General features: G+C 40.1%; 1 protein-coding gene across 2 annotated transcripts in view; it reads right to left on the bottom strand.

Moving 5' to 3' along the window:
- Positions 1 to 1,806: 1,806 nt before the first annotated feature.
- Sage1 (sarcoma antigen 1) overlaps positions 1,807 to 21,235 on the bottom strand; it is a 52,160-nt gene continuing 32,731 nt past the window's right edge. The window contains exons 9-18 of one of the 2 annotated variants that reach the window (XM_038317139.1): positions 17,608 to 17,740; positions 13,845 to 13,939; positions 12,774 to 12,884; positions 10,283 to 10,501; positions 9,098 to 9,221; positions 7,592 to 7,734; positions 7,002 to 7,236; positions 4,649 to 5,023; positions 3,182 to 3,275; positions 1,807 to 2,776 (exon numbers count right to left, since the gene is read on the bottom strand). In XM_038317139.1, coding sequence (XP_038173067.1) covers positions 2,668 to 2,776; positions 3,182 to 3,275; positions 4,649 to 5,023; positions 7,002 to 7,236; positions 7,592 to 7,734; positions 9,098 to 9,221; positions 10,283 to 10,501; positions 12,774 to 12,884; positions 13,845 to 13,939; positions 17,608 to 17,740 — 1,638 coding nt within the window. In that variant the 3' untranslated portion in view covers positions 1,807 to 2,667. The remainder of the gene's footprint in view (positions 2,777 to 3,181; positions 3,276 to 4,648; positions 5,024 to 7,001; positions 7,237 to 7,591; positions 7,735 to 9,097; positions 9,222 to 10,282; positions 10,502 to 12,773; positions 12,885 to 13,844; positions 13,940 to 17,607; positions 17,741 to 21,235) is intronic. The other variant, XM_038317140.1, reaches the window with a different exon arrangement.

Below are 21,235 nucleotides of genomic sequence, written 5' to 3'. Positions count from 1 at the left end.
ACATGGTGCTAGAAGATGCTATGCATGTTCCCAGAAAGTAATCCTCAAATCTCACTTAGATGCAAACCCTGCAAACTACAACAATGGGTGTGACAAGATATGCCCACTGATGCAATAGTGGCATGCTGTGGGAGTAGTCAGTCACTTTCTGACTGAGACCACTCCATGAGAAGTAACCCATGCCCAGTACTGTGCAAGTAGCCAAGAATCTGTGACTGGATAGGTCAGAGGTCCTAGGGAAGAACCTAATACAATTATTCTCCTCAGTGGACATAGTATAAAAATTCCTCCTAATTCCATGCTATACCATAGATCAGTGCACCCTCTCACCTCTCATCAGAGAAGTTTGTTGCAGCAGATGGCACTTAACAGGGCTACTCCACTGCTCAATATGCAAAAAATAAGAGACTGGAGTACTCAGTCCTAAATTATATACATATGTTCAGGGATCTTTGGGGAAAGGAGGAAAGAAAGACCACGAGAGCTAGAGGATAACACCAAGCAAACTGTCTTCCAGACAGAAAGGGCAGATACACAAATGAGTTAACAGCAATTGCAACAGCATGCAGAAGACCTGTGCAAGCTCCAAAGAGACAAAATCCCAGCATGGAGGGGGAAGGGTAGACATGAAATTCTACCACTAGCTGAGGAGCTACCGGGCATCTGATAGTTGCTGGCAGAGGAAGAGTCAGTTTTCTTTAAGGATGGGACTCCTGGGTAAGTTGACCACACACCAGGTCAGGCTGCACTCCCATGACCATCTGGGCCACACATACTGGACTTGATGGGTAAACAATTAAAAAACAAAATCTCAAAGTTGGGTGGGAAGAGATGTGGGGTTGAGAGGGTAGGAATGGGAGGGTTTGGCAGGGGTGAGTATATTTAAACTATATTTTATGAAATTCTCAAAGGAAAAAAAGAGAAAAACCCTTTGGCTTTATTTCAGAGTTCCAATGAATTTGATTTTGGCAGTTTTCTCTCCCTAGTTACTTGCAATTGGGAGGGCCTGGTCTCCCTGGACCCTTCTAATATCACCATTCAGTCCTGTGAGTTACGCTTCCAAGATCAACTCCTTTAACATTTAAAACAAATATCCATTAATTTATGTAAATACACACACATGCTTGTACCAAAATGTGCATGTAAAAAGTCAGTGGACAACTTTTGGGAATTGGCTCTCTCATTTTACCATGGGATCAAATTTGGGTGATCAAGCTTGGTGGCAAGGGCCTTTACTGCTAAGCCATCTTATGGGCTCTCTTGTTAACATGTTAACTTGCTTGATAGTGTGTTGTGGAATATTTGTTTAAGTATGCAAAGATAAGTTGCATTTGTTTAACTATGTAAAAAATGTGTTGCTGTTTTACCTTACTTGCCTAAGACACTTGATTGGTCTAATAAAAAGCTGACTAGGCAATAGCGAGGGAGGAGGTATAGGTGGGACTTCTGGGCAGGGAAAGTCAGTAGGAGGAGGAATTTAGGTCATAAAGGAGGAAAGAAAAAGAGACACCAGGGAAATGCCAGGAACCAACCAGCTAGACTTGGAGGAAGCAGAAAATTGGGTCATACATAATGAAAGAACAGTAAAAAGGCCGGAAGCAAATGTAGATTAATAGAAACAGATTAAACTAACTTAAAAGAGATAGTGGGATAAGCCTAAGCTAAGGCTGAGCATTCATTATTAATAAGTCTCTATCTCTTTATTTGGGAGCTGGTTGGTATACCAAAGAAAATTCTAACTACAATAATGTGCAATTGTTTCTCTGAAAGGAATGCCATGACAAGAGACATACAACTAGAAATGTATTACCAATAAACTTTTGAAAATCAATAAAATGATTTTATTTCATATATGGAAAGTGAAAATCTCTTTGATCACTTACATTTTTACAAATAAAAACAACAATACTGCTCCATATAAATTTTTATATAAACATCAAAGAAAATATACATATTATTTTTCCTTTTAGTGCTTCCAAAGCACAAAATGTCCAAGTCTACCTGAAGACTTTCTGTTGTCACATGCAAGAACAAGTGTCAGAGATTAGTGCAGCCTCGGGTGCACTCTGCAATGTTTCTAGACACAATGAAAGAGCACTGGAGGTAGATTGCTTGGTTACTCTCCCTGCCCCTTCCCAGAGACAAATAAGTTACCTAAATAGCAGCTTTTTACTCTTTGATTCCAACTATCCTGAATATTGAATGGTTTAAAAGGCACAGCTAGAAATTGTGAAAAATTCTGTTGAGCACGTGATGATGACTTCAATTCTACACGCCTACTTGTTCTACGGGACACAACGAGGACACTAGGCAGTGCTCTCCTTGCGGGCGGCCAGTGCCCACTAGGAAAACGTCTGGAATGGTAACGCTCTAATGAGAGAACTCTTTTAGCTGTAGGAGGAGCAGCAGTGCTGTGTGATTTCCCATCGCTTTTCCTAACTGGAAAAAATAAACAATAAAATAAAAAAATACTTTCGATTATAACTCTTAAGGCAGAAGCCCAGCTTTTACTTCCAGATAATCATTAAAAGCTCTCGTCAAGCGCTTTTCTTAGCCTGAGTTAGGTCATTCATTCCCTTCACTCAAACATTCTAGAGGGCTTCAGGAAGGTCCCATTCCAGCCTACAGCATAGAAAAGGTGTTTCTTTTTCCTCACTTGTCTTGGTATTAACATGATGATCTGCTGTTGATGTGATTCACATTGTTAAGAAGGGGATGGGAATCTATTTTTTCTAGTACCTTCTCAAGGTACTGAATTAAGACTCTTCTTTTAAACCTGAAAATAAAAAGAAACATTATTGACCATCATAGAAGACTTGACAGTGTGCAGACTGCTGTGGAGTGTGCAACCCAAAGGGAGTGTAAGTCACCCTCATGCAAAGGTATGGCTTAGCAAATGCGAGGGCCAATCTAAGACACACACACACACACACACACACACACACACACACACACACACACTAGCTAGGAGCCATGAATCAGGACTCCGGTCTTTCCATCTGAACACTGTAGGAAGCAGCTTTAACTCTGAGTGGGGACAAGTGTTTTCTTTCACAGATTAAGGCAAAGCCTATTCCCCTCTTTGTCTTTCCTTGGATCCAACAACTAAAGTAAACAAAACAAAAGAAAAACAATACCCCAAAACAATTAGAAAACCTTTAGAAGGTTTGTTTATACCCACCGTGCAGCTTCTTTGATGGTGAACTCAACAAACTGTTTCTTCGTCTCCAGAGGTCCCTGCACTTCTTCAAGCAAAATGAAAATCCTTTCATACTCTGGTGATATTACAAAATTCAGTATTATAAAACTATGAATGAGAAATAGAATTCAATCATGCATCCTCAGAAATCATTCCTCATAGGTAGAAAGTCATAAGCACAGCTAGTATGTTAAACACTAAAATGTCTACATACATTCATGAAAGAAATTCTTAGAAACAGTACTCAAATGAGCTACACTGAATACTGGTTGCCCCAAACTGCCCTAACCCATGAAGCCTGTGAATTTATTACCATATATGCTTTATATGCTGATGGAATTAGATTACGGATATTGAGTTTGTCCCGGTTTATGCACAAGGGTTCTATGTAGTAATATCCTTTTAAGATGGAATAGCATAGACATTTGATTGCTTCTGGAAGAGGGAGAATCAGTATTGCCCATGGTAGTGGACAACCTTGCACCTAGGAGTGCACGGTAGATTCAACCAGTTACTAAAAATAGAGGAGAGGAAGTTGAGGGGGTGGAAGGTGGGTGGATCTAGAAGATAGGAGTTGGGGATGATATGATCAAAATATATTGTATACAGATCTCAAAGACTAATCTAAAATTATAATTTTTTCTTTCCTTTTTTTTTTTTTAAAAAGATAGGATTTCTTTGTGTAGTCCTGGCTGTACTGGAACTCTCTCTGGCCTCGAACTCAGAACTCAGAGATCTATCTGCCTCTATCTTCCCAGTGCTAGGATTAAAGGTGTATGCCACCACCATCTGGGTAACAAATGGAATCTTAAAGGTCAGAGAGAAAAGACATTAAGAACAGAAGTGGAAGCCAAAGGAAAAAAGTATTCTGCTGCTGAGTTGATGCAGGAAGGGACCACGGGCCCAGCAAAATGCAGCTAGCCTGCAGAAGCCAGAAAAGGCAAGGAAACAGACTCTGCCTTTATCCCTGAGAAGCAGCACTGGCATGCCAGCTTGCCTTCACTTTAGTCCAGTGAAAAATAGTCTGAATTGCAGAGCTGTGAAGTAATCGGCTTGTGCTGTCTGAAGCCATGGGCATCTGGTAACTTGTTAAAGCAGCAAAATGAAAGCACTGTACTTTAAGGCCAGAAGAATCACTTTGAGTCATGTGAAAGCCCAAGACTGACCAAAAATTGTATGACCAGACTCTACTCTAGGGCTAAGGGATAGCTCAGTTGATAGACCGCCTGCCTAACAAGCATGAGACTCTGGGTCCAATCCTTAGCGGCACCTTAATTGACTGTGGCAGCACATCCCTGTAATGTGAGCACTATAGAGTTGGAGACAGGAAGATCAGGCAATATCAGCAGTCTGGATCAGCTAGAGTTCGAGGCCAGCCTGAGCTGTATGAGAATGATACAAGAGGGATTCTCCCATTGCATTTCTGATAGATGTTCCATCGCTACTTACTCCGTCCGAACTTTCGAACTTCCTTCATCAGCTGGTGCTTGATGTCGGCATTAATGCCTTGTGCCATCGCAGGAGTGATTTGCATGGAATTTGGCACAGTTTCCAAAGCAGACGCCATTGTGATTTTTCTGTCATCTACAGAAAGACTGCAGCTTTTGTCTCCTCCTAAGAGTAAATTGTTACTAGGTTTGTGAATGAATCCATCTTTCCTGAGACCAGTAAAGTCATCAGACAGTGAATCCAATTGGTTGGATATAAGGCCGTCTTCTGCCATACTCATAAACTCTGCCGGGGCAGATTTTAATAAGAAGCCATCAGCTGCGCTTTGCCCATTTTCCATCTTCTCTTCATGGAGATCATGAATGACAGTGGCATCTGGAAAGTAAATTAAGAAGTTGAGCTGTGAAGTATCACATTGAGCACATCGTATCAATCCCAAGTACACCTCCATGATCCTCAGCTTCAAGGAAATGATTGCTTCCACTGATGAGGAGGACAGAACAGACGGCGATCTGAGACTCTTCCCACTATGAATGCATACAGAAATCAAGATGCTAATTAAGCACTCATAGGTCCCTGGTGCTCAGGGCTTAATGTCAACCTGTACACTTCAAAGTCACATATAAACTGCTACCTTTTCCTGAGTTTGAACCCCTACAAATTGTGCATACCATACACTTCCTGGGTAGAGCAAATATTCTGAGAAAACTGAGATGTCTACTATGACGGAACAAATTCTCTGCCCTCATCTGCTAAGCCACTGCCTATCTGTAGATGATTCTGCCCGTTTCCCTTTTGATGCCAGAGTAATTATTTTTCCGTTCTCAGGCCAATACCTCTATGCCATTTGCTTATCTTCTGCTGTGCCAGGCACCAGGGCAGCAGCTGAGAATCAGCAGTGAACAAGAAACAAAGGAACTGACCCTGCCTGCCCTTACAGAACCTACAGTGTCACGGGGCCATCGGAGAGGAACTATAGAATGAGCCATGGCGCCCTCAAAACTGCTTTCATTTGAGGAAAGAGAGAAATAGGGCATGAGAGAGGGCTGCCAGGTGGTGGCAGGATCTTCCGGAAGGATGCCAAGTTGTAGTGAGGGCAGGAGTAAGCCAGGGGCGGCAGAGTGAAGCGTGAGGAGGATATCTCTGGAACTTGAGGTAAGAGAGGACGGTGGCATCAGGCTATGTGGAGCTGTGTGGACCAGGGTGAAGAGTCAGGCTGTATCCTGAAGGTTCAGAAATATGAAGGATGCATTTTCGGTATGGATGTGGCATACTTGTATTTATCTGCTGACAACGCCACTCAGACTTCAAATTGAGAGAGAAGATGAGTAGGAACTAAATAAGAATTAGAGGCAGAGAGGCCATCTAAGAAGAGAAACTGGGTAAATCTTCATGGAAGCATGGCGTGAAGGAACGGAGAAAAATAGTAAGAAGCAGGAATTGAACTGAATGTCAAATTACCTCACCCTGTTAATGGGAGAAAGAGAATTTTAAAAATCATGGTTGTATGTCCAGATGCCAGCATATGAGAGTACGTGATACTCAGGTCTTCCTGACTCTGGCTCAGTGACTTTAAGTTGGTCACTCAGCACCGTCAATACAGTATTAGTAACACTACATTCTAATATAAGGTTTTTCAACCCTACCAATCCTTACAGGTGACATAGCTTTTCCAGTAGAGTGAGGGATAACTTCATTAACTGCCATGCAGAAGGATGCCAGCAGAACTCTTCTGGAGAGATGCAAAGCAGGCGTTTACTTGTACGACATAAAACATGATTGTCTGTTAGACACTGTCTGTGGTTAAACACAGGTTTGAGAGCAGAGGAACGAACTGTAGTCTAGCGGTGTGAATATTAGGAGTTGTTCAAATAGAAATAGAGAGGGCATGAGCAAGTGAGCCCAAAACAGACGAGAGGGAAGGGCAATGTACGGAAAACCCAAGTGATCTTGAGAATTGTTTCAATGGGGTCAAGGAGAAAGACCCCAGATTTACCAGTTCAGTCATGAATAGGGGGCAACAGCACAGAGAGCTCTTAATAGTGAACCTACTTAGACACTTAGTTTACTTCCTATCTTTTGAAGTTGATCCAAATGGTTACAGCAGGCATGCTCATAACTCCACATTTTTGTACTAGCATGTATTAATCACTAATTATGACATTAATACCACTTGTTAATTACTATAATTATTTATCTTCTTCCTCCACTCATACGGCTAAGACCACTGAGTCTCTGTGTCCTGGAAGGCCTGTTGTGCCTACCACAGATGCTCTAATTAGGGTTTACTTAATCAACAACAAAAAAGGAACCCAGGAAGACAGACAAAGAAAAAACAACCACTACTCTGTACCTGGATGTACAAGGGTGGGTTTGAGGAAGGTTGGACAAGATGGGAACCACGCGGCTGAGAGTGGTCCTCTTCCGCCCACATGGTTAATGACAGGAAGAGGTGTTTGTGGTTTCCTCAACAGCAGGGACATGCACCGCCTTCTCTTACATGACATAGGACTGTTGGGCTCTCCAGGACGCTTCACTTTGTTTTGGGGCCCTACCACAAACTCATCTGCTTCATCAATCATCATCCCCTAAAAAAAAATCAATGAACATATTTCATTTAAAACACCAAGGCCTACCATGTACTCAACAAATGACAGTTATTATTGTATTCAACTAATACAACTGTGGACAGTTGCACAACTCATGGAAAGAGCCACCTTCAAAGAGCCTGCTCCAGCATAAGTCAGGGGGCTTCCCACCAATGCCTCATTTGCGTCTTTTACTGAATATGTTCCAGAACATTCAACAGTATCATTATGAGAAACAAGCGAGATCCATCTACACATAGGTCCTGATGTCATTTTTAACTCGGATTTGTATACATCTGGCTAAAAAGGATAGCATTACAGTAAAGTATCACAAACACAGAAATGGGTATACTACCTTCTTATCTTGCTTAAATGGATTGCCGAAAGTATGCAGTCTTTTTGGTTGATCTGGATCAATCTCTCGGAGTGGAGAAGCCAGCATCTTTAGATATTCCTGATAGTTGCCCATTTGTGCAACTGGGACACTATGAATTAAATCTGTAAAATCAGCAGTAGAGAAACTTATACAGCTGAAGTATATGGTCCTTTTGAAACGACATTGTCATAGCTGGTTTAGCAATGTGTAGTTTAGTATTATCGTCTGAAATCTCAAATCTAGTATCCCAGGATCTACCATCACCTTTAGGATCTAGCAACATCGTCATTTATACCAGTCAGTGGTCTACAGCCTATACTGACTACAGGCTCACTTCACAAGGACTAGAGACTCCTTTACTTCCCAACACCGCATAAAAATGGGCTGGCCTCCCGCATGCCATCATCTGAGTTCAAAACCCTGTGGACATTCTGCACTCTGAAGCACTGAGGCTCCATGGTGGTCTAGTGTTCTCTGTTTTCTAAAAAAGATTCATGTTCATTTTATGTGTCTGCTTTGCTTGCAGGTACATATGTGCACTGCATACAGGCCTGGTGTCTGCAGAGTCCAGAAGAAGGTGCCAGATTCCCAGGAACTGAAGTCATGGACAGTTGGAAGCCACCCAACAAGTAGGTGCTGGGAACTGAACCGGGGTCTCTTGTAAGAGTAATCAGTGCTCTTAAACAGTGGGCCACTGCTACAGCCCTTCTCTCTGTATTCTGGAGCAGGTTTGCACTCTTTAGCCCAGGCTGGACTCAAATCCATAGAATCCTCCTGCCTCAGGCTCTTGAGTACTAAGCAACCACGCCCAGCTCCTCATGGTACTCTCTTGTCACAAAGAAAATCTTACCCTCTGAGGATTTGATTAAATACAAAAGTTCTCTTCCTAGGAAGCCTCTGTACACACACACACACACACACACACACACGGTATAAAAATCAGAGTGTTGGCTAGGGGGTTGCTCACTTTTTTTTGTGGATAAGTAAGCCCATTCAAAATTAACAAAGTAAGATAAAGAAAAATTGCAAACCATCACAATATTCCTGTTTATCTAGAGCTCATGACTTGGATGGGGAGTAGGTATTCGCTGCTGACTTTTTCACAGCTGGCTGGGCATGAGCAAGGTGTGAGTGTACAGGTTTGGAAATCTGACAGACCTAGGTTCCGCCACTTTGCAATGGGCTAACCCTGCCTGAGCAAGCTACTAAAGTGCTCGCTCTTCATGCCAGTGCCTATCAGCTGGGCATAAAGTCGGTGTCGAGCTGAGAATTTGAGACTTGCAAGAGCGAGCAGGCAGAACAATGGCGATGGCGGTATGGCATGCTGATTAATACACACCTGAGGGGAAGAGAACCAGGAAGATGGAGTGCTTGAGTGAAGGGGAACACTGTGAGCATTAACACATTACAAAATAATTCCGCAATAAAGCCTGTCATGCAAGTCATATCTGCTATTAGCCTAAGAGCATTCGACTGTTCCGTTACCTTCATCTTGTCCAACAATGAACTTCCGTGTTTTCAGTAGATTGGATCTCATTCTGGTCAACTGGTCTAAAAGTCCTCTACGTGAAATATCATACGCATTTCTATATGTCTGAGGTTTCAAATCCTATTTTAAATAAAACAATTTAAGTTACTCCTAAGGCTTTTAAATAAAGAAATGTAATACATAACCCTCTTAAAATCTTATTGAAGAGAACGATATTTAATACAGCCAATTATTGCTAATTTTTCCAAGTAGAAAAACTTCTATTTCTTGTTCTGAATGCTAACACATCCAGAAGTCATTAAAGTCACTGGGGAAATAATTTTTAAGCCTATCATTTAAAACTCCAAATCCCCAGGTTTACATATGCCTGTCTGTAGCTGTCTTGTAGGACTGCTGCTTGTCACCTAGATTGATTCCCCCAGCAGGCAGGGAGGTAGGCTGCAGGAGTCTCACTACAGGATGACAACTGCAGACTGCACAGCCAGTGACATTGGCTGCGGGCCCAGCTGCAGTGCCTTTGGAGTCTGCTGCAGCCCTGAGCATGAGCCAGGCTGCTGATGGCCAGGGCCTGAGTAGTACAGCATTGGAGGGCCAGCTCCAATCACACTCGCGTCCTCCGCGAGAATGCACGGGGCCAGAGGTTTCCTGCGGTCTGGCTGAGGCATTCTCTAAGCTGCATGGAGCCTCTTCATCCCCATACTACTTGCTACTAGTCTGTCCATTGTAGGTGCTAGATCTACATGGCGGCCTGCCTACTGCAATTTCCTTTCTAGTTTACTTTTTTATAGCTGCGTACTTCCCATTCCTACCAACCAATATATCTAGTACGTTTAATTTCATGTTGGTATCTGCTGGCAGAATAATCTCAAGATGGTTTCACTAATAATCATTAACTCCAAGTTGTGCATGGTGGCGCACACCTTTAATCCTAGCACTCGGAGGCAGAGGCAGGCGGATCTCTGAGGTTAAGGTCGGCCTGGTCTACAAAGCTAGTTCCAGGACACACAGGGTTATACAGAGAAACCCTGTCTCAATAAACCAAAATACAACTACCAAAACAACAACTACTACTAATGATGATAACAACTCCAAAATAGGACATTATTTCAAACTAAAGCAACACAAACAATGAGCATACCAGACAAAATCAGATAAGCATGCCTTTTAGTGGCACACGTTACCTTGTTGAAGAGCCCTATTTGGAAGCCAGCAAATTCTTTGGTAGTCAATTCCATCAGTCTCGGTGCATTTTCCCCTATGATTTCTTTCAACAGTTTTCTAAAGCTTTTATTGTGAGCCAAGTTCAGGCCACTTCCAGAATGATTTTTCACTTTGATACCAATCTCCTGGGGGGGTTTCTTCCCCACTGATGCTAGTATTCGCTCTGACTCTAGTTTGGTCTAAAATGAAAGGACAGACATGTTATCCAAATATCTACCATATCGTCATCATTTTATTATTTAAAAAATACTTTAAGAACCGCACTGAACACTTTTCATGTGCGAATCACAGCACAACAGTTAAGTGAACATTTCCCTATGCGTCTCTGTTCTACCATGGCAAACACAGAGGGGACGGGAAAGACAAATGACTTCATGCAAATTGTCTTTGGTAGTGTCAAAACTATGAACGAATCATGGAGAAACTAGAAACCATGGGCAAGAATTTCATTCATAGACATGAAAAAGCACATATTGTTACTGCAAAATCTAATCTAAATCAACACATTTGGTTTGGATCCAGACACAAAGGTTTAAAACTCTATATTCATACATGTTACTTATTGCTAAAATTCAGATCATATAGACTGGCATTATATTTGAAAACATTAAAAATGATGTTTTTTTAAATGATATTATCCAATAAATCTTATAAAATAAAGCTTAATTTAACAAATGTTACTAAGCAAATATTTTTTAATGTCTACTCAGTAAGTTTATCATTAACAAACATTGGGAAAGCCCCTTAATAGACATTGTATCAATTAATTTTCCTTGAATGAGTTAAGGCAGAGCATTTGGTGTACTTTGTGTTTTAGATACATCTGAGACAGTTCAAGGAAACACCGGTGATATAGATATTACATTAGCAATAAGAGCAACAGAAATTAGCAATAATCTTTTCTTTTTCTAAAAGACAAAATTGCATTAATGTTTTAATAAACTTAATAATTTTTTATTTCTTATGGATTGGCCAGAGATATTTATTTTCCTAACTAATTATTTGGAATATATATATGAATATACATATATATATATGTATGCTTAAGCAAATTCTTAAGTCATGAAATATGAGACAATAGTAGATACAGGGTCTGTTTCCTTGAATGACTTTGAAAGCTCATTCAATAAAAGAATACAGTTGTCCCAGAGGTCCCAGCACTTGGATTAGTTTCAACTCTGTTCACTTTTCTTCCTTTGTGGCCATACCCTGACAAAGCCTTAAAGGCCAAACATAAACATCAAATTAAAAAAAAATCAATAGATCAATAGAAAGATAAATAACCAAGGTCTTTACAACAACAACAACAACAACAACAAAAATCTATTAGCAGAGAGGAATGCGGGTTAGGGGGGACTTGTTAGGTCAAAAATCTGGGCTTGTCTTTATTTTCTTTTGCACTTATGAGCACGCTGGACTAGTATGCATCTGTAAGCTTTAGAATGTGCTTTAAGGTTTTGGTCATTCCTAGCAAGGCCTGCCAGCATCCCAACTATGTAGGCCTATAGGTCCCTTAGGACAATTTGAGATAGCTTGCTTAATATTCAGTGTTTTAAAGGCCAAACTTGCAAACATACTCAGCTGGAAATGCTGTAGTTGCTGCAAATGCTACTTCCTACTTAAAACTTGTGTGTGTGGATAAGAGCATAACACTGCCACATTAGTTTACCACAGAACACAACTGTATGCAGTAGCGCTCTAACTCGGTAGTTTCCAATTACCTCCATCCTACAAGAATGGTCTAGGTACGAGTGAGAAATACGATAAGGAGGGCTGAGTGGAAGATGAGGTACTAATAGAGAGGGGCAGGCAAGGCACAAGGTGAATAATGGTGAATGCGGTGGGGTCTAAAGGAATAGATAAAGGGCAAGAGAGGAGGAAGAACTCCACTCTCCTGCTCCCCTTGGGGTCTATCACCCTCCAGGTTGAAGAATACTGGTCTCATGTCTGCCCTGCCGCTTCTCCAGGGAAAAGCAGGCAGCTGTTTATCTAAGGACTAGCATGTGAGTTTAAGAACTTAACATGCTGCCTGAAAGCGATTTCAGGCAAGGCGTATTGAACCACACCAGACCTTGGTGTGCTGACTCACAAAAGGGGGAGGCTCTAGGCAAGTGAAATGAGGAGAAACTAGTTGGAGAACAGACAAAATATGACCCACAAGAGAACCCTATGAAGCCTCTGCCCCTCTTCGGCCACAAAATATCAGCCAGCATATGGGCAGAACAAACTGGCAGGCAGAAGGAGAAATGGCACAGCATCAAATGATACTGACAGACCCTTAACTGCATTTAATGATGAAGCTAGAAGCCATAGAGAATCACAATATTACTAATCCATAAAGTGTAGAGATATATACACATTTAAGTTGAAAAGTTACAATTACACTAAAGAATAAGGAAATGCACTTCTGAGGGCAAAGGATTTTGGTTTGTTCGTTTTTACCAATACTACCTGTTGGCTGAGTTTTTTAAGGTAAGAGATAACACTGTAACTAAGTCCACAATCTAAATTATCTGATATCAGATTTGGAGCTCCCATCATCCTTAGTGCTTTCTTTAATGGCTATAAGGAAACAAAATACACAACAGTAAGAATAGAATAAATCTTAAATACTCAAAAGTTCAGTTATAAGGGGCAAGGGGACATGATTCATTTCTTAGAAGTCAAGGTGCTGCACATAAAACCAAACATGGAACATTAAAAAGTGGCAATGAAAATAGCAGAGAAGTAAGGAGCAGAAAAAAATCAGAAGAGAGTGGGTAAGAAGAGCAACTAGCAGCCAATTCAAACAAGTACATTGCTTTCGGTCTTAATCCCCATCATTGACTCACTTCCCATAGCATATGATTGCAGAGCCCACACTTGCCATGGTAAATAGCAACACAGCCCCCTTTCTTCTCCCAGCAACACCCAATGGTCCCCTCAAAGACTCTGCCTTTTCACCTCTAGAAACTTGGCATTAAGTTAGGACGGCAACCCCTGAAATGGCCTCGATCGTCTTGATTAGGATTACATGACGAATTCAGATCATTAGGCATCATTTTCCCAAAGTATAAAAACCAGAATGAGGCCACGTCACATTTTCTTCTCTAACGCCAATGCCTCCCCATCATGTTGTGTCAAGGATGTAATTTAATTTCTTCTAAGTTTTGTTTATGTACTGAAAAGCCACATTGAGTTTCTAGAGCTCAAAAGGGAAGTTGATGTAACATGAATTGAGACATATTTGCCCTTACATTCCAAAACTATAGTTTTATAAGGTTAGTTTTTAATAAGAGAAACATAGATGTGCTTATAACAATGACCATGGCAGTTAAAACTAAAGGAAACAGAAAGACAATGCTCTTTTGTGCGGTCATGTCATCTCCAAACTCATATGGCTTGAGAAGACAGTGGCGACACAAATATTCGTAAAGTAAGAAGAGTTAATCTTCTTGCAGGGGTAAAACTTTGGACTCCTTATTTCTTATGACAAGAATCATCAATGACAGCTAATATATACGTACACACACAAATACATACTATTAAGTAGTATGGAGGCAGGGTTTTTAAGTAGCCATCAAAAGCCTGTCGCCACTTCACATTTGGCTTAAGCTTGTGAATTTTAAACAAGTCATCTGGAACACAAAACCAAGTGATCATGTTAGTCCAGAGCCAGCTTACAAGATCTAAAATCAAGCAACTAACATGTAGAAATAGGAGCTGATTCAGGCCAGATGAACATTTCATCGCAATTTATCTGGGTGTCCTTCCTGGTCATTGTAGTTACCAAAGTCTCATATAGATGGTCTTCAAGTTACAATAGTTCAATTGAAGACTTTTTTAAACTTAAAGATCATGGGGTACCCTGCCCTCTCTTAGGACTGGAGGGGGAGTGGGAAGGGTGAGTGGGGGAGTGGGAGGGAAATGGGAAGAGGAGAGGAGTTGAAAATTTTGAGTGGTATTATTTATAAAGCAAAAAATAAAATAAAATAAAATGTTTGAAAAAAAAGATCGTGGGGCACCACCACAGCTGGCTTAATATGACTCTTGAACACCATGGGCACCAATATAACTGAAGATATTTTCCTTAAACATGCAGACATTCCCTATCTTTTAATATATAAATATAATTATTTCAGTACTCTAAAAATACATATTATACATATTGCATAAAAACTTACAAACACCCTCTTTATTTCCTTCCAAGGGTAAGAAAAGGATTTCTACTTACTAATTCAAACTGGTATCCCCAGCTATCAAATCTACCTGCCATACGTACTGTAAAGACAGCAGATAGTATCAAGTCATCCTCTATTGTTCCTCTAAGCTCCATTAGGCAAATATTTTACTTACAGAGGAAAAAAAAATGCATCTGTTCTCTCCAAATAGGTCTATTCTTTAAAAAGTACTGTGGTTAAGAAAAGCAACTGGATATTTTCTTCTTTTTATTACCCTAATAAATTATTTACTCCCTGTGAAACAAATTTTAATAAATTTACAGTCATAAAAAGCAGGTCTTTTGTTCTTTTTATTTTTGGCAGTAGAAAGGAAAAGAAATCAGAAGGTGTCCTTGATGGAAGCCCTCAGGCTTTTGACACATCACTCTTGACAGGAAGCAATGGAACGCTACAGAAAGTCCCTGCTATACTGTGCTGGTTCTTGAAGACTTTTGGGAATTATGTGGAGGTCTGAAAAGTCTACAAGAGCTGGGCTGTAGCTCAGTGGTATACCACTTGTCTAGTTTATGAAATGGCTTGTTTTTGATCCCCAGCACTGGAAAAAAAATGAGACAAGACATAGACTAAATCAGCTTCGAGGCAAAGCATTTGCCATTGCTCAGTGATGCAGAACACTAACTTGCTCCTCTTCCAGAGGATCCAGGTTTGAGTCTCAGCTCAGAAGAGCATACAACTTTCTAAACCTGCAGTTCTAGGGGAATCTGAAGTTCTCTTTTTGGCTTCTGTAGACATTAGGCATACATGTGGTACATAGAGAAACATTCAGGCAAAACACCTCTTATACAGAAAATAATAAATCTCTATTTCTAATTTATTTATTTATTGTGTATGCAGTGTTCTGTTTGCATGTATGCCTGCAGGACAGAAGAAGGCACCAGACATTCACGCAAAACACCTCTATACGTAAAGTAATACATTCTTGTTTGTATGCACTGTTCTGTCTGCATGTATGCCTGCAGAGCAGAAGAGGGCAGCAGATCTCATCTCATTACAAATGGTTGTGAACTATCATGTAGTTGCTAGGAATTGAACTCAGGACCTCTGGAAGAGCAGTCAGTGCTCTTAACCTCTGAGCCATCTCTCCAGCAACGCCCCTCCCGTGGCAAATAATAAATTCTTAAAAAAGAAAATAAAAACTAAAGGTATTACTTATTCTGTTTATCTGATCTGTTTACATCCAAAAGTCTCTCTACTATATCCATCCTTGTCCGCATGGAGAGCTTGAGGCCCGCTGGCAATAAGCAGTACTATGAGACAGAGAAGAAGCTAGAGATGTAAGCACTGTCGTGTAGTATTTGTCTTTCTGGGTCTCCTTGCTTTCCTAGCATCACATTCTCCAGCACAGTGCCAACAGTTAGCAAGAGTGGCTTGTATATAAATATTTTACTTGGGAAATAGATCTTATGGCATATACTTTCATTATAAAAATAATAATAAAAGGGAAACTTTGGAAAGGCTTGTTGAGGGCAAAAATTGGAGTGATGTTTCATTGGTGTACACTCATGAATACTGGAGATTAAATATGTGTAGCCTTTTGTATTCCAATCCTAGTGCGATAAAGTGGATCAAAAGGACACTTGAAAATAGAAAAATAACAACAGTCTAAATGAAAATTAGTCTATCTTCTTTGCTATGTATTTGTGGAAGTTGAGGACATATTTGAGAAAAAGGATAGATTAATATATAAAATAGAGACATATTTTATTAGTAATTTAAGAAGGATTTATTTATTTCTCTTTTAGGCATCTAGCTGTTTTGCCAACATGTATGTCTGTGCATCACATTCATGCAGTGCTCACAGAGGCCAGTAGAGGATGTCATATTCCTTGGAACTGGAGGTCAAGGTAGTTGTAAATTGGTGAACCTGTGTCCTCTGGAAGAGCAGCAAGGGCTCTTAAAGGCTGGGCCATCTCCCCTGCCCCTTTATTAGAATCTTACCGTCCCCTAACATACAGCCTATACTCTTAGAAAGAACATATGTTCAGGCTGGACTAAGAAACAAAATAACTTAAATATACAAAGCAACCATGCTGATATATTTACGATGACCTACTTTCAAATTTCTTAAATAGGAACTTAAATACTGCCTTTTAAATACATCGTACATTAATAGTACTATGATCAAATTTTTTAAAGGTTTCATCTTTTAAGCAAAAACTTAGAAACCCTCACATCCCCCAGAAAGACCCTCAAAACTCTACAACCAGGATGTAATGAAGTATATTACTCTAAAAAGATACCGCTCTCCAAATGAAGAGTACACATATTTAACAACATTGAGTAATGGTTACTTCAGTTGTTCCTTTAGAATTTTGTCATAGAATCAATCCATAACTTCTAAACCTACTTAGTTGAATTGACTCTTGTACCTTTCTTTCCTCCTCACTCTGTTTTTAAAGCACGTAATATTCTGTGGAGAAAGGAGTGTAATACAGTCAGTAGCCTCACAGAAGCCCTGGTTTCTGATGAAAGCCATCAAATTCCTCTCCAATAAAAGCCCTAGTTTTGGAGCTAGAGAGACATTTGGGAAAGTGCTGTGTTTAAGGTTCCAGATAGTCACTCAGCAAGTTCCAGATAGACTAAGACACTGGGTTTCAAAAACCAAAGCGGAAGGTTATTCACAAACCCATCTGACATCGACCTATGGCCTTCACACATACATACACACATGCTTATGTTAGGTGTGCACCCGTGCGAGCTCGTGCACACACACACACGCACACGCACACGCACACACACACACACACTATCTAGTTTTCTGGGGGCATTCAAACTCATCTACAGAAAAGCCAAGATTCTCAAAACTGGAGAAGAGAGGGTGATAATGGAGTTCACAACATGAAGAACAGTTAAGGTCACATATCTCATCTATTTCAGTTATAAGCAAGACAAAAAGTCAAAGAAAACGAAGTTCTATCTTTCCAAATCAGTTTTCATACATTTATTTACTCTAGTATTGGTTATTCTTCGATGGAATTTGAGCTGCTCATTAATCTCTTATCTACCGGGTATTTTTTTTTTTTGCCGTATTTTAAAGGTGACTAAGTAGCACATATTTTACTCACCTAAAAGAGGAAGTAAAACTGGGTAGTTGTAAGGCATCACAAAGAGGTTTACACAAGTTAAAGTCGTGCTAGCTTTTAAATAACCAAATGGATATCCAAGCTCATTGTATTTTCCACTGCTGGTGACAAACACCTAAGAACAGGAAGCAATGTACAGTTATGGCAGCCATTATTTTCTGTAAAGCCAAACTTATGGCAACACTCCACAGCAACATCTGTGGCCCAGCAATTCAGAAAATAGACTAGGTATTTTTGCATAGGGTTATGTAAAAATAACATGCTAAATGGGTATATTCAAATTATAGCTATTCAATTATATTACAAATTAAACCAGGTGATACAATAGCCACCCAGAGGCCACAGGACACATCAACAATAGCCAGAAATTCACTTGGTAGTGTAATGAAAAATGATGCTGAAATAGTATTAAGAATGCCAGCTTCCCCAAAGAACAAGGCATGATTACAGGAGACCTAGAAAAAAGGGACTGTGGTTCCATGCCTAAAGCATGCAAAAAGAAAAGCCATTTAAAAGACTGCGTAAAGAGTCCTCATGCATGCTGCTATTAAATCTTGCTGTTTCCTTATTTAGTCATTTTTAACTCAATACGTAATTATAACCTATTACAAGACAGAAACTATTGCAAACTTGCTGAGGCAGCAAAATGATGCTTCGCTTCAATCCCAAATGCATTTTCTTGGCTACATCAACTTAAAAGACTAGAACATCGGTTATAATCACATAACCAATTTTTGATTTATTTACTGGTACTCCTGAGTTGGTATGTACTATTTGTCAGCTTCCATACACTTGATATGCTGTGGCAGAGTCCTCCAGTCACCATGCTTTCTCTGTGTTCCCTGTTTAGACCCTGACTTCAAATGAGGACACCAGTATAAGCTTTTAGAGGCCCAGTTCTATGCTTCCCAAAGACCTTTGGTAGGATTCCTTAATGACAGCAATTCACCATGCTCGTTTTTTTTTTGTAATAGTTATATAACCTACCGTTCAGGAAATTCCACTTAAATCTAGTTATTATGAAAATGTGCCGGGTATTGTGGCACATATCTTTAATTCCAGCACTTGGGAGGCAGAGGCAAGCAGATCTCTGCAAGTTCGAGAATAGTCTGGTCAACAGAGTGAGTTTCAGAACAACCCAGGCTACATAGTGAGATCCTGTTTCAAAAAACAAAGAACCAAACAAACAAACCAACAAAAAACAAAAATAAGAGAAAGAAAAAGAAAAAAATCTCAGCCGGGCGGTGGTGGCGCACACCTTTAATCCCAGCACTCGGGAGGCAGAGGCAGGGGGATCTCTATGAGTTCAAGGCCAGCCTGATCTACAAGAGCTAGTTCCAGGACAGGCTCCAAAGCTACAGAGAAACCCTGAATGAAAAACAAAACCAAAAAAAGCAAAAAAAAACAAAACAAAAAAGCAAAAAAATCTCTTATGTAATTGGTGACCCTATAAAACATTAGTGCTAAATATGATTTCTAGATTTCTGTTGTAATTCAAACTTTAAGCAGATAACTATAATAAAATAGAGTATATTTTGTTTCCTAAGAAGGAGAAATGATGCATCATGAAAAGTAAAAAAACAAATGTGTGTGTGTGTGTGTGTGTGTGTGTGTGTAAGCGCAGGTGCATATGTATTTATAAGTGCACATGTATGTATGTGTATATAGGCCTAGAGGTTAATGCTGTGCATTGTCTTCAATTGCTCTCCACCTTATGTTCTGAGACATGATCTCTTGGTGAATCTGAAGTTCAACAATTCAGCTGGCCAGGCTGGCCAGAGAACTCCAGGTCCCCTGTCTCTACCTCTCTAGGCTAGAATGACAGTTACATGTTCTTAATGAGCATTTAAAAAAACATTGAGTGCTGGGGATTGAACTGCAGTCCTGGCAGATGTGGGCGAACCCCTGAGTGAGCCTTCTCCCAGCTCTAGAATACTTTTTCTACTAAGGTCTTAGGAAATGTCCTCGGTCCTGGTTTGTTCTTATTCAGTCCCACTGATCAGTCAGATCAGATTACTAGAAGATCAGGACAAAGACTGTGACATTTGAGAGGCTGTGGGGGAGTCAGGACAGATTTCTCAGGTATCCTTTTTATAATTTATTTTTTATTTTGTGTTCATTGCCTACATGTATATTTATCTATATGAGGGTGTCAGAAGCATAGGAACTGGAGTCACAGACAAGTGTGAGCTGCCATGTGGGTGCTGGGAATTGAACCCAGGTCCTCTGGAAGAGAGCAGTCAGTGCTCTTAACCACTGAGCCATCTCTCAAGCCCTTCTCAGGTTTCTTTGAAGAAGATTTAGAAGGAGTATGCTATATAGAATAAAAGTTTATTTGAGAGAAAAGGTGTGATTTGTAATTTTATTTAATTTTGTTGTAGAAATTCAAACCTTCTATTCAAACCAAACTATTCAAAAGAAGTTAGTCTTCTATGGCCTACATTTCTAGAATTTTAGGGGTAAGAAAGTACATGGCTTGGTGAATATTCCAGAAAAATGACCTACGTCAAGAAACCCAGCAAGACTGGCAACTCCTTCCTTCCCTTTCTGGCCACTACCCTGCAACCCTCAGGAGGAAACACTACTCTGCCTTCTGACAGAGGAAGTTAATTTCAGCTGTCTGAATACAGAAAAGTACAAGTATACAGTGGGTAATCTTGTTTGTTTGGCTTCTGTTTAATATTGTAGTTCTGAAACTTTTAAAATTTCTTTTTCTTTTTGAACCAGATTTTCTCTGTGTAACAATCCTGGCTGTCCATGAAACTTGCCTGCCTTGGTCTCTCAAGTGCTGGGATTAAAGGCTCATGCCACCACCACCCTGTAGTTTTGAAATTTTGTTTCTTACCCCTTCACATCCTTCACTCAAACTTGTTCCTTTTCTTTTGAACTAGCCTTAGTATCTTGAGAGAATTAAAGTAGCTTATAGATACAGTACATCAGTGATCTCACATTTTAGACCAAAACAGATGCGTGTCAAGAGAACCTAAAAATTACTGTCTGGTCCTGTAGCTCAGTCATAGAATGAACATCCTCGTAATGTGGAGCTTTTTTTTTGTATCCAAATAAAAAAAGCCACGACTTTCAAAAGTCTAGAATTTTATAAGTCAAATCCAAGGACAAATCTATCAAGCCATGAGCAGATCCTTCTGACTGCCGCACAGCACTTAAAAGAGCGAGCGAGGTACCCTGTACTTGCTCATCTCAGAAAATCCCAGTTGACCGACCCATCAGTGAGGCTTCTACTAATCACACTACTGTCTCACTGCATTATACTCATGCATAAGGGAAGCTGGTTCTTGGCCCCAAATATGCAGGACTTCTCATTTCTCAAGTTCAAAATAAGAGCTGAGAGTCTTGTTCATACCTTAATCGAATCACACCCCCATAGCTTAATGATTCTTAAACTGGGGAACAGATAAGAAGGGGTCTACCCAACCCCAGCTCCTCAAATGCATGGTTTCGTCAGATTCTACTTCCAAAAATGGCAATGTACAGTATGTTAATGTTTCATACCTCTCTAAAATTATTCTCTTGGCTATGTTGTTTATTTGATAGCCTTTAAAAATACAATGTAATTATTACCAAATTTAAAACACTTTAATTTTTGTAA

This window comes from Arvicola amphibius, chromosome X (assembly GCF_903992535.2).
Source record: "Arvicola amphibius chromosome X, mArvAmp1.2, whole genome shotgun sequence".
Lineage (NCBI taxonomy): Eukaryota > Metazoa > Chordata > Mammalia > Rodentia > Cricetidae > Arvicola > Arvicola amphibius.
The sequence above is the reverse complement of the archived record's forward strand: the minus strand, read 5'-3'. Positions and strand labels throughout refer to the sequence as shown.